Raw genomic sequence first — 14715 nt, forward strand, 5'->3', positions numbered from 1 at the left:
AAAAAACATGGGCTGTTGAGGCAAGTAACTCTGTGTTTGCAACCCAATTTGTGAGCCTCAGATTCTTACCTGTGAAATGGGGTAATGATTATTATTAGATTTGTGAGGACTCAAACTATTGATGGCAGAGAACTGAGTTTAATGCTTACAATGATAAAAAAAAAATGCTTAATCATTTATCTTGCCTCAGTGGCCACAGCTTGTCCTGGCTGCATAGAATGTAACTGAAGTGGCCATGGGCACCAGAGGACTTGTGGAGAAGTGGCCGCCTAAACAGACTATCTCACACGTTTCCTCAAATGATTTCTAAAGAGCATGAGGCACAGAAATTACTTTTCCTTCCATTCATGAGATGACCTCATAGTCAAGTGGTTTTGCTGGCAGCAGCATTAATTACTGTGAAACTTAATACCACAAAGGGAACCCCAGGGACTGGCTCTTGGCAAATAACATGAACTGGGGGGTGGGGGTGGGGTCACAATAGCTGTAGGAACAGGACTCATTGTTATCCTGCCTGAGAAACCCTTGTACTTACTGGAATGCTCATCTTCAAGGCTTTCTTCCTACTCAAACGCTGTAGTCAGTGCTACATTTACAACAACTCATTATGAAGTTCCAGTGGTTCAGTGTTTCTCAAAGTAGCATAGGATTACAAACTAAATTCAGAACTCAGACAAGTTTTCTTTGTTTTTCTCTCAAGTCTGAATCACTTCTAGGTTGGTTTCCATACCCCACAAACGATTTTTTATTCAGGACAGGCTATGTTACCCACCCCCTTGCCCCCAAGTTGTTTCTTGGTGACACATTTCAATACAATGGGTTAGCTTGTTATTTCTTTGCCTCTTTCATCCCCAAACTTCAGAAATATTTTCTGGTAACATGCATGTCAAACAAGTAGCTGCTTCAAAGTCAGATTTGGAGGCAGTGCTAATAATGATGGGGATGATTTATAAAGGGATGGACGCCAGGGACTGTGACTATTTCACTCATTCACCCACAATTTCTAACACAGCCTGGTGTGTGAACTGTTGCTGGGCTGGTTTACAGATGTCTTTTGAAACACCAGCACAAGTCCAGTGGATGCTGGGAAGGTTCTTCAGTTGTAATCCCCAGATGCCATTTGAGTGTTCTAGTTCCTAGCTGCTCTGCCTGGTTTGCTTGACAGATAGCCCACGAGAAACATTTATTTTTTGTTTGATTTTATTCAGCTGATGATGTCTGAACGCAAGGCCCTCGTGCAGATGTGAAACTGGGCAATAATCACAGTGTTTTATTCTCTTTCCAGCAAACTTTCATCCCAGGATCTCAGAAGGCATGGTGGGGATTAAAACCCTCAGCAGAGGAGAAACAGTGATATGGGAAGTTATATGGCAGGCTTAGCTGGACTTCTTACTTAAGTAGCCAAGAGCAAATCCATGACTAAACTCTGTTTGTTCTGGGGATAGCTCTTTGGGAACTAATTTAATATGAATGCCCTAGAGTGTCCAGGTCTTCTTTTGCTTCTAAAGTCTTTGGAGAAAGCATTGCAAAGTATTTATTTATATTTTTGACTATGACGAGCCCTTGTAAGTGTTATTTGGCAATAAGATAACATTTGACAAGCATCAAGAGCCTGCTTATTTAAGCACTTTTCTCTCTGTGCCTCATATCTTAATCTTATTCCTGAAGTTAATTTCAGAGTGTTTTCACTTTAATTTCATTGTTCACACGGTCTAGCCCTTGCTATGTGTGGTGTATGCTAAACCCAGGGAATAAAATAGTTTTAGAAAACCCAAAATTAAAAACTAGAAATCTGCAATTCTGGCCTCACTCTGGAAAGAAAATAGTTTATTTAGCTAGCTGTGGTCACAAGCCTTTGCCTCTTCTACTCAACTTTCTGATGAAGAGTTAGTATGAGTTCCTCATAATGTTAACTTTTGGAAGAAAGATAGACAGTCATCAATAATGCTAGGAAAGAAATTCTAAAATCTTGACTTGATGAAAGTCTTTAGTATTGAAAACTCACTTAGCAGTACCTTGTGCATCACACATTGAATTTTTACTCATGGTATGATCCTGACCAGGTCACCATTTTGGCTAGCAAGATGCTCAGTATGAACAGAGCAGTGATATCTACATCTTTATTTCAAAGGTGACCCTGACTAGTCCAGTCACAAGCAGGTTGACTGGTTTATTGCTCAAACTGGATGACTTTCCTCTTTATTCTACTTCTCCTATCTTGCTTTGTAACATAAATGCATTCATGTAATTAGTGACATCTTGGCATAGCTAGACAGTTTCTGTAGTCACATAATTAGTAAGAAAATGAATTTTGAGGGTTTGATTTTTCTTTTCCCCTATTTGAGGTCATTGGGATTTCTCAGTATTGTCTTAATAAAATTATAGTTTTAAACACTGCACAAACTATCAAATAATCAATAGGGGTCGTTTACAACTGTGTTCATTTTCTTTTATACTGAGCTTGTTATAATTAAAATCAGACTGTTCAACAAAAAAGCAAAAAATATTTTATGTAACAAATTAGTGGAGAAGAGAATTCACCATTTTTCCTTCCTCATTGGTCACTGAGAATACAAAATTGTTCATTTGTGTGAGAAGTAAATAGATGCTGTTTTCTATCATAATGCCTGGACTTGGGAGGAAAGTACTGGTAATAATCTCACAGAGCAGGGCTTGGCTGAGGGAGATTCCTTCCCTGAAGCTTCCAGATCAAGGAGTATGAACCAGGAAAGCTTGTTGGAAGAGAGAATGAAAAAGCTTAGTTGACTAAGGTAGAAAGACATGAAAAGCAAAAGCAAGCAAACAAACAAACAAAACAAAAAAACAAAGCCGGGGCTGGAGAGATGGCTCAGAGGTTAAGAGCACTGACTGCTCCTCCAGAGGTCCTGAGTTCAATTCCCAGCAACAGCCTGAAATATACGTAGACTTATCTTTCCTTGAAAAAACAGGTCTAGCAACACTACAGCCTAAGCCTAGCATGCCAACAATCAACTGAGCATAAACAGGCTGCACCTTGTGTCATTTGTTGAAGTCTCCCTCTGCAGACCTGCAGGGCTGTGATATCATAGGATTATGTTGTCCCTAAAGGGGAGTAAGATGCACAGATGATCAGGAACATTTAATCATCAACCCTCAATCATTTTAGTGAGTTTATCATAGCAAAAGACTGTGTCATGTTGGATATAGGCAACCTATTCCTCACCATTAGCATATGGATTTACTTACACTATTAGTAGATTTACTTTATATAAATGTATATAGTCTTTTATATGTAAATTTATATAGTCTTTAGTGAAAGAACTTACACTGTTGTAGAGATTGCCATAATCACAGACCAATGAATGAGAAGAAGATACTTGAAATTAGTAAGAGACACAGGTATATATTTTTTAATTTCTTTAAAGTTTTTGAAATAGTGATTATCCTCCAGTTTGTGGGGAGGCAATATGAAGCTCAAAGAATTAATTTGTAATGCAGATTATCATGAGTAATAATAAAAGAGGCAAAGTATAAATCTAGGTTTGTCTCTACTTCCCTGTTAATAACACAGAGAAGTACATGAGAAAGTGCTGAGACTGAACTAAACAGAACACCTCAAAATAAATCTCTTGCAAGTCATTTCACTTAGTTTTCATTTACAAACAACAAACACTGGAGTCTATTCCAATGCACTTCACAATTTCATAATAGTGATCAGTTTGGGTGCTCTTTTCAGAGGTTCTTAGTTCCATCCAAACCACTCATCCATCTAACTGGGGGTCAGAATCTTAATCTGATTTACAGTTTGACGTTTGTTTTGTTTTGTTTCTACAGGTCCTATAAAGGGGCTTAATAGCTTGGCCACTGATCTAATATTGTGAAATCTTTAGAATAAATAGTAAAAGTCCATTGTCAAAATCAATCAGACCTTCTACACATCCTGATTCCATTTTTCAAAGGCCTTTCCCACCCAGCCAGAGTGGTTTTTCCTATCCCACCACACGTTCCCTGGCAAATAAAAAAAAAAAATCTGCCCAAGATCTCTCACACTGCACATATCTCAAGATGACCCTTGCTCACCACCTCACAGCTGTCCCTGCAGACTTTCCTCCACATTTTCTGCAACTTTAAAGGAATTAAAAAAAATATACCTGTGTCTCTTACTAATTTCAAGTATCTTCTTCTCATTCATTGGTCTGTGATTATGGCAATCTCTACAACAGTGTAAGTTCTTTCACTAAAGACTATATAAATTTATATATAAAAGACTATATACATTTGTATAAAGTAAATCTACTAATAGTGTAAATAAATCCATATGCTAATAGTCAGGAATAGGTTGCCTATATCCAACATGACACAGTCTTTTGTTATGATAAACTCACTAAAATGATTGAGGGTTGATGATTAAATGTTCCTGATCATCTGTGCATCTTACTCCCCCCTAGGGACAACATAATCCTATGATATCACAGCCTTGCAGGTCTGCAGAGGGAGACTTCAACAAATGACACAAGGTGCAGCCTGTTTATGCTCAGTTGATTGTTGGCATGCTAGGCTTAGGCTGTAGTGTTGCTAGACCTGTTTTTTCAAGGAAAGATAAGTCTACATATATTTCAGGCCTCCTAGTTTTAAAGTGTTGACAACTAATTCTATTTTCTTTCAACATCTTATGGGCCAAACCAAACATTTGAGTAAGACTATGTGCTACTAGTATGTTAACTTTGGCTTGTGAAGGTTTCATTCACTTCTAATGTGCTCTACCATATTAGCACAAGAATAATTGTATTTATCTTACAACCAAAGCCCCCTCTTGGGAATAGATCCAACTGCCTTTGTGATTACAGAATCCAACCCAACTGAAGACTCACCCATAGAACGTGAGGTACAAGAAGCCAATCCTTTTTCCAAGTTTGGTGATCTCTCCGTGTTTGTCAGCTGCTCCGACGAGTCTCACAATGCCTACTTTCTTGAGACTGGAGAGCCATTTGTACGCATGCTCATCATCTTTTAATACATCTTCAAAGTTCAGAGTAGGCATCTGAAGTTCTGAGCCCCAATACTCACATTCTGTCAATTAAGAAAATAAAACAAAAAAATTCTGGATTATCTTATTTTTAGAAGAGACACAAACCTTAAATGAAAACACAGTTCATTGGAGTTGACCTTTGATTTATCATGGGGTTTATTAAATGTTGGTCATAACAGGAATTCTGGTCACCAGGTCCTTCTTCTTTGGGGTTGTGCCTATTATATGCCTCTTGCTTACAATATGTCTGGCCTACAACTGGTATTCATTATGTTCCATCTATTCAAAGAATGGTGGTTAGAAGATGACAGGATAGCCCTTGGTATCTGTGTCCTTAAGACTACTTAGAAACGACCATGAGATACCGTGTGCATAGCAGGCAGGTTACATCGTCAGATTCCAAGTAGATAAAATTAGGTTTCTGCACTAGACCAACATTATGACTATTCTGGCAGGAAGGTAGGTAAAGATTCCTCATCCTTTCATTTCTTCTACTAGGACTGTGATCAAGCTGTTGTTTGGGGTCAGCACGATGAAAGTGTGTTCTTGGGATGTACAGAGCTGTGAGTGGCAGTCCCAAAGGAGATAAGACCAGATGCTGTTCTTTGTTCTCTTATTCATGATGATGAAATGCTCGTAAATATGTCTGCTTGAGAAAACAGGAAGGTAAACAGAAATAAAAAATTGTAGGCTTGCAAACCACAATTTCCTAAAGGAAGTAGAACTCAGAGGGAATGCTCACTGACCCATTCAGGCTTTCTTAACTGGGAAGGAAACAGTTTCAGTACAGCAATCCTTCCTAACAAGTAAAAAGGAAAGAGCTCTCATTATCATGAGTGATGCTATTTCCTCTAACTAAGGAATGTGTTATATATGGAAGTCACTCCCAAAGCCTCTAGCTTAAGAATGAAGAGTGGGTCAGTGGTTGTTTCTTACAGTAGTTCTGGTCTGGCAGTTATTTCCTCTTTGAGGTCAACATGGCTATTTCTACTGTGATAGAAGAATTCTTAGAAGATAGTAGCTCTAGCTATGAGAAGACATATTCAGATGCAGAGAGGCACTTGCTGCTCTTCCAGCAGTTACAGGAGAGTATTTGCAGGGATAAGTCATATAGTGCCCAGATATTTGCGTTATTAAGCATAAAAGTTTATATACTGAGCCAGATTTTCTAAGAACTAAATTAAAACTATGAATTGGGTGTTCCTAGTGTCTGTATTAATTCTACTGGGCTATGTTAGTATTATTTAGTATTAGTAGGTTATGAAATATGCCTTTGATCACAGTTCTCAGGAGGATGCAGACACAGGTAGATTGTGTGAATGCAAGGCTAGCCTGGTCTTTATAGTGAGCCACACTATGTGGCTACACATAGAGAGACCATATCTTAAAACAACAAACAAACAAACAAACATTTATAGAGAGACCATATCTTAAAACAACAAACAAACAAACATTTATAGAGAGACCATATCTTAAAACAATAAACAAACAAGCAAACAAACATTTGACAAGCATTCTACCACTGAAATATTTTCCTGGTCCTCCCCTTTTTCTCATCTGTCTGTCTATCTATCTATCTATCTATCTATCTATCTATCTATCTATCTATCTATCTATCTTTTTGTTTATTTATATTTATTTTTGAGGTGATGGTATCATTATACTGAACCTGTTGTTCTCCAGACTCAGCCTCTGGAGCAGCTCAGGTACAGGCCTAAGCAATCAGATTCCGTTTAGCATCATGGTGGTATTTCTTGAGTGTATTAGCTACTCAGTAGCTATTTATTAGCTTATTTTTCCCAACACTAAAATGTATTTTAGGATGTCACAAGGCTCTTCCAAAGATCTCAGAGTCTATGGAAAACTTGGCCATTGGTGGTTATAAAACAGTGTGGTTGAAGCTATCATTGAAATGTGTTCAAGATACTGCAGAGGACCATCTGATGCTTCCTGTGATTCTTAATGATTCTTTTACCATACATGGTGTTTCCTAGGTCTATTCCTTATGCTCCAAGTATCCTAGAACCAAAGTTGGCTCTATGTGAAAGCGACTCTTTGCAAATAAGCAATGTACTTAGTTTTGTTTTGAATAGTGAATTATGTGGCTATTTGTTTGGCCATTATCATTTGTTTATTGCATTTTAAATTTCCAGACTGTTGTAATTGAGAGGTCTCCAGAAAGAGGATGATGCCTGTCATTAGTATTACCTAAAAGGGTAATTGGTTTTCAGTTAGGAGAAAAATTTTCTGAGGCAAATTCATCAGTGTTATGGTCATAGATAACGGAGCTTACCTGGATTATATTCAGAAACTGAGAATAGACATTGAAAACACTTTAAAGCTTGATGAGCCTCAGCGACAATCAGGGAACTATAGAAACATCAACAGTTGGTGAAAGTAGAGAATTACTGGACATTTTCACATTGTCTTTGGTATTCTAATTATTACTCGTCTATTCCTATTACTGCGCCAACTACAAGGGGTAAGTCCTCTAGTTTCCAGCTCTGTGAAAAATCCCCACAGAGGTTAAGTAATTTATACATGAAGATTTATTTTAATGTTTAGAAAAAATGCTTTGTATTGTTTTTGTATTGTAACTAAAGAAACATAGGCAGATGCATGATACCATCCAGCAGAATGTTCAGAAGTGATGGAAGTATCTGTGTGCACCAATACCACAGCTACTACTAACATACTGACCATTGATATATGGGTGATGGAACAGAGAAACATTTTTTCATTTATTTGCTTTTAATTTTTAGGTAAAATTTGAACACTTGTATGAAACTTGTGTTAGACAGATCATGATGGGGAGGAAATAGAGGCAGAATGGTCTGGCTCTGAATCATTGTTCTGCCTTTTATCTGCGTGTTCCTGGGAGTCTCAGTTTAAGTTTAACTTCTATTTAAATTTTTTTATTTTTATTTTTTCTTTATTAAGAATTTTTTTAGTCATTTTACATACCAACTGCAGATTCCCTTCTCTTTCCCTCTCCCATCCCCCCACTCCCCAGTTTAATTTCATAACAAGGACTATTATACTTTCTCTGCAGGGCATTTATAACTCTTGTCACAAGACTGTTCAGAGACTCTGTCATATCACATGGCACATATTAACATATAATGATCACTGAACAACTGTTTGCTAATAATTTCTAGGAATTATACAGAAGGCTTGATGTTTTACAATTTTATTTCTTTTAATCTCCATAACAAGCATGTGTGGTAGATGATTTTAGTACTAATGAATTCTAAAGAAGGGGACAGTAGCCCAAGGCATGCAGCTAACAATTTTCAGTGCTTGTCAAAAAACCAGGTAACTTATCCCAATGGCTACTTGACCATATAACTTGATGCTTTGAAGTACTATCATAATGAACATTTTTTGAGATTGTAATTACATCTCACTCCTCTTTCCTCCCTCCAAACCTTCCCATTGGCCCCTCCTTCCTCTCCTACAAAGTAATTGCCTCTTTTTCCAATAATTATTATTGCATGTATATATGTATATACCTATATGTTCTTAAATATAACTTGTTCATTCCATATAATGTTACTTGTATGCATGTTTTCAGGGCTGACACTTGGCACTGGACAACCAATTGGTATGCCTTTTCTTGGGAAGACTGTTGCACAAATCCTAAATGATCTTAATAAAAACCTGGAGCCAGATAACAGGGTAAAAGCTGAAAGATCAGAGAAGCAGAGCAAGCCATAGCCACCACCACCTCTTAACTCACCAACTCCTCAGCCTGAATGAAGCCAGAGTTCCTGTCTCCTCCTGCTTTATATTCCTTTCTCTGCCCAGCCAAGTACTGGAATTAGAGGTGTATGCCACTACTGCCTGGCTCTGTTTCTCTTTTAGATTGGATTAATCTCATGTAGCCCAATGTGGCCTTGAAATCACAGAAATCCAGATGGATCTCTGCCTCTGTCTCCCTAGTGCTAGGATTAAAGATTTGTGCCACCACTGCCTGACTTCTAGGGCTAACTCTGTGACTAGCTCTGTCCTCTGATCTTCAGGCAAGCTTTATTTCCTAGGTTACAAATAATATATCACCACAGAAGACCACTTCTACTCCCAGCTTTCTTCAGTTGCTTATAGTTCTTTGTGTAAGGTTGAGACCTCATGAGCATTTTTTTATGTTGTCTATTGGAATGTTCATAGATTATCCTGTTATTTACAAAAGAAATCTAATAGATAACAAAGAAATCAGGGTAAGTTAAACTGAGGAATAACTTTGAACTCATTTAGGCATGAGTGTTTAGAGATAAACCTGGCAACTAGTCAAGCTTTTAAACACAGAGAAAACATTAGGAAAAGGGCTCAGTTGCACAGTATATGACATCACTCTTCACTTTGGATGAAATCAACAAAAGTTTTTTGTATTTAAAAATAGTTTTCCTTCCGTAACTCCTGCCTGTGTATCCAGACCTTTTTAATTTTAATAAAGGTTAATATCATGCTCAGAAAATTTCACTTATTATGTGAAAAGGAAATAAAACTGAAATTAAAATCATTTTCACACCTGCATTTTGATTGGGTTGTTTTTTATAATGGTCTATGTATGCTACAAATATATGTTTCTTTGATGCGGATGGGTTGACACTTATTTGTGGGTAGGGAACAAATATTTAGATGTACTTAGGGATTATACTGGTTTAGTGAAGTAGTAGTTGTAGGTTCTCCACCAAGATCCATGACTTCTCTAGCTCTAGTGAACTGACTAGGTTTCAGTACCTGGTATGATTTCCCTCTTGTTGAATGGGTCATAAATCCAACTGGAGAGCTGTTGGTTACTGCCAAGGTATGATTGCCACTACTGCACTCGTAAGGTGACTGTGTCATGTTAGCTGTTGTTGTGGTTCATCTATAAAGCACCTCCCATACCTAAGGCTCAAGGATCATTCCAGAAAAGGGGGCAGAATGGCAGTAAGAGCCAGAGGATAATGGAGTTTGCTATAAGATTGTGTCTCCTAGTAATGTCAGAAGCTATCGATCATCTCATCACTAAGAGCTAAACAAGCACAATAACAACAGACATGCTAACATGGAAGGGGAGAAAGACCATGAGGCCTCAGGACTTCAGACAACTAAGAGATGCTAAGAGCAGGAGGAACAAATTTCCCTGGGAAAAACACATCAATTTGTTATCCAATACCAAGTGGTTGGTCCTGAAAACATACGTACAAGTAGCATTTTACAGACCGAGCAGGTTACTTTTAGAATGTGTGTGTGTGTGTGTGTGTGTGTGTGTGTGTGTGTATAACAACAATTAATAAAAAAGGCTATGAATTTAGAAGAGTTTGGAGGGAGGAAAGGGAAAGGGGAAATGATGTAATTATATTATAACATCAATAAATAAATAATTAAAAAAGAATTTTCAAAGATATAAATTATACCCAAGAAGTATTTATTTAGGACACATACTATATTTAAAGGATTTTTTGTTTATTTATTTTTTTGGATTTTCAGGACAGGGTTTCTCTGTGAAGCTTTGCTGCCTCTCTCTCTTAGATCTCCCTCTGTGGACCAGGCTGGCCTCAAACTCAACAGAGATAGGCCTGGCTCTGCCTCCCGAGTGCTGGGATTAAAGGTGTGCATCAACACCACCTGGCTTTAAAGGATGTTTTAATGAAAATTTGTTTTTGTATGAGTCATTTTCCCATTATAAATGTGCATACTGCACTGTTGACTGTTGTTTATCAATATAGAAAGCTGTAGGTTCTTAGGTTCTTGTGTTATTCTTTTTTTTTTTCCCCCTTTGGTTTTTTGAGACAGGGTTTCTCTGTGTAGCTTTGTGCCTTTCCTGGAACTCACTTGGTAGCCCAGGCTGGCCTCGAACTCACAGAGATCCGCCTGGCTCTGCCTCCCGAGTGCTGGGATTAAAGGCGTGTTATTCTTGATATGTGCAAAACTATATTACATAGAGACTTCAGTAAAAACCCACAGTCAGCACAACACCCAACACAGTCCAAGCTACCAACAATTTTTATTTTCAAGTTTTTATTATCATAGTGTGATGATTTTTTTTTCATTTTCTGTGGTGCTGAGATTTAGCCCAGAGCTCTTATAGTATAGGCAAATGCTCCATCTATCTTTTAAGTTCTACACAGTTTAAAATTTTAAAACCAGATCTCTAGTTTTAGAGTATCTACAATGCTTTCTTCAAACCAGAGACCAAAGGCTAAAGGCCATAGCAGATTGGGTAACAGAATATAAACCACTAACACACTTCATTGTTTAAAATGTGACTTGCAAAGATAATACTATGAATGGCTGGTTGCCAAATCTGACCTATGATCTGGAATACAATTTTACTCTAATTATCAGTGAGAATTAATACTGTGTTTCACTAAACCTGCCTTACAAAGCATTCTGTGATATCTGTACAGAATATTAAACACCAACATCCAGAGAGTGATTTCAAAACATGTTCCCATTTTCTTCCCACAGCAAAAGAGAACTATCAGGGGATGTAAAAGAAAATACATTTGACTAGAGTAAAACATTTGTCAGGAGAATATATTAAGAACAAATTTAGGCTTCACACTTGGGTCTGGATACATAAGCAGAATGGAAATGATGGAATATGTAAGGTATGACCACCCTTCCTCATTTAACTTATGGCCTTACTAATGAATACTTCCTCAAACATGCGCTTCACACATCATAAAATTTATGATTGGGCTACATGCCAGATTTCAAGGAACTGTTTGTGTAAGGGTTCCTACTGAGGGCTAAACATCACATTCCTGGGACCTGTGCTATATTTCAGAAAGGAAAAGACACAAAGAAGGTCTTTAGTTAAAGATTCATGAGCATAGAAAGTGGGTTTTCAAAGTGTTATTTCAAAAGTTTAGGACTTCCTGGCTACCCGCAACATGCTGGGACTTTGGCTCTGAGATGGCTTATCTAATAATGTACATAGCATCAGTTAAATTTTTACTCTTTTCTTAATATCTTCATAGTCTGTTAATTACATTTCATTTTACAATAATTACATATAGTCATATAAATGCCATTTTATTATTTTTCAGTATTTTATTATGAATAACTTCTAAGGGCTCCACTAAAACCCAATTCTGATCCCTAATAGAGGAGAGAAGGCAGAGGAAAGAAACAGGGCTTTGGGTCTCCTTCCTTCACTGGATGGAGGTTGTGGTCCTTTATCTCTTGTCTGGTGAACTCTATATGTCTTTTAAGGTCTTGCTCATCTGCCCTTCTTTAATGTTCAGATGAAACGAGGATCTGAAGATAAGAAGTCTGTGTGTGTGAAACCCTGGAAGCAGTAAGAGGGAAGAAAGCCTCAGGAAGAACTATGGGTGTATGGCTCACTGCTGCTGGCAATGGTATTCACCAGTGTGGGACCTTATGAGACATGACATTACACATTTTCAGTGTCTTGGATATTGAGCGAAGAATCTGAGGACATCACACTACTCTTCAGTGATTGAAGGCTGCTCTTCCTGGCATCCACTTCTTGGTCTTTCCAGCTGAGACTGTTCCCTCGTGCAGGGAGGGAGACTGGCAATCTCACAGTTGTGGACTGAAATTTGGCAAGAGCCTCTGAAATGGCCTGCTTCTGGAAACATGCTTGGGTTGCTAGGCAAGGGTGAGGTGTCTCTCCTCTTAGCTCAGCCTTGATGCATACCACAGTGCTTATCTCTTCATGTTGAAATCTTCAACATGTATTTGTTGAAAAAGATTACATTCCTGAATAAAGATAGGCAATTTGATTGAGTTCCCTGCTTGGAAATTTGGGTAGATAGGTAAAGAAACAAACACAAATATATAATAGTAAAATGATTGTGTCAAGTGTCTCTGAAGCTTGTAACAGCGATAAATAGCACTGGGAGTGGAGCGGGAACTTGTTCAGACACATCTCCTTATCTCTGCCTCTCCCACTAGATGGCAAGAACCCCACAAACAATGGAGACCACACTATTTGTTTTTATGTCTCCACTAATAATGAGTTTTCCCCATTTCCCCAGTGGGCATGCTAGGGAGAGTACAAAGCAGGTGGTACAGAGCAAATTGTGCCCTGCACCTTAAATCTTTCCTTACTTTACTTGGACTCATATCTAATTATTCTATTTTAAAGATTTATTTATTTTTATGTGCACAGATGCTTTATCTCTGTGTAAGTGTATCATGTGTGTGCAGTGCCTGCAGAGGCCAATTGAGGGCATCAGGTCCTTTAGAGCTGGAGTGACAGATGGTTGTGAGCCACCATGCCAGTCATGAGAATTGAGCCCTGGTTCTCTGGAAGAGCAGCCAGGCCCTTTAAGCACTGAGTCATCTCTCCAGCCCAACTCTAAAAGTCTAGAGTGAATTGTCTGTGAATATATAAATGAGGCTTCTAAAGAAGTTTGAGCTTCTGAGAAGAGAAACACACGTTCATTTTCATGACACTGGAATATCCTAGATCCATAGGCCTTTGCCAAGAACGGCTACCGAGCTGGAGAACACAACACATAAAGAGTGAGGTGGCTTGTGTAGGATGTTTAATAGCGCAACAAGCACTTAGAATTCCAGGGACTCTTCTAAGCACTAGACATTGATTAATTCATGAAAGCCTTACAACAACTCCATAATGTATGCACTGAGTTGTATATTTAGAATCACAGAGAATACAGAAATCCTAGAGATGTCATAAAGACAGATGCTGGGCTATTTCTCTAAGGTGACTAACTCCCTTTCTCCCCAACTGCTTCATGGATCATGAGACCCCATCCGCAGCCTTCTCTGTTTTCCTTCGAATGTTGTGTTTCAGCGTGTGAAAGTCCCCTATTTCCTCAGTGGAACATAGTTGTAACTGGTCTGATCCATGCCTTCTTGGTGAGCTCACTGATACATTTTTACTAATAAGCTCATATCTCCTTTGGCAGCTTTAACTTCTTTGGCTCATATTCGCTCTCCCATTAACCAGAAAGATAGGAGTTGAATGTTATCTGAGTATTCTCCCTCTATGACTCACATTATGACTCACATTTCTATGACTTTATTTCTGAAACTGGTTCACTGCAAAATTCACAAGTTCTCTTATAGATGAGAATGCTGGGCCCACCTGACAGAGAACTTGTGTCAAAGCTAATGACTTAAGATTAGAATGGTCATTTTGGGTTCAATGCTTTCCATCTGCATGGGCGTTGGGAGACAAGAAACTACATGTGCAGCCTCTATCTAGAGAACATAACATAAAGATAACCTACCAAGGTATGAAAATACAATGCTATAATGTCAGTGAAGAACACAGTGGCTTCACTGCCAGATTGAATCTGCCTTTGAGCTGCAAGTACTGAATATGTCTTGATGAAAACAGAGTGACTGCTCTCCCTCTATGGATGTGAATCTATAATTAAAAAATACACAAACTCTTCTAGCTATTTCTCACATTCTCTAGTCTCAAGTTTCCACACTTCCTCCTCTATTTTAATCTCAGATGATTTTCCTCATTTTAGTGTGAAAAATACAAGTACTCACAAAAGGAATTCCATCTACTATCATTGTCATACTTACCAATTTGCTTGTGTCTTTTTGTGCTTCTCATTCTTTGAGGAACTACAGGTAAGTGTACATTGGGGGGGTGTCTCTTTCACCACAAAAGTGTAAATGCCGAAGGGCTAAGGCCTTTTCCTGCTTTTCTCCCTATTGTATTTTCAACCCTGGTATATGGCACCCGTTATTCAATTGAACCCACCAGG

At 38.2% G+C, this 14715-nt stretch overlaps 1 protein-coding gene across 2 annotated transcripts in view; it reads right to left on the reverse strand.

Moving 5' to 3' along the window:
- Positions 1-14715, reverse strand: part of Bbox1 (gamma-butyrobetaine hydroxylase 1) — a 48163-nt gene that overhangs the window by 18599 nt on the left and 14849 nt on the right. For both annotated transcript variants that reach the window (XM_036186466.1, XM_036186465.1), the window contains exon 4: positions 4851-5049. In XM_036186466.1, coding sequence (XP_036042359.1) covers positions 4851-5049 — 199 coding nt within the window. The remainder of the gene's footprint in view (positions 1-4850; positions 5050-14715) is intronic.

The sequence above is a fragment of the Onychomys torridus genome, chromosome 4 (assembly GCF_903995425.1).
Source record: "Onychomys torridus chromosome 4, mOncTor1.1, whole genome shotgun sequence".
In the NCBI taxonomy this organism is placed as follows: Eukaryota; Metazoa; Chordata; class Mammalia; order Rodentia; family Cricetidae; genus Onychomys; species Onychomys torridus.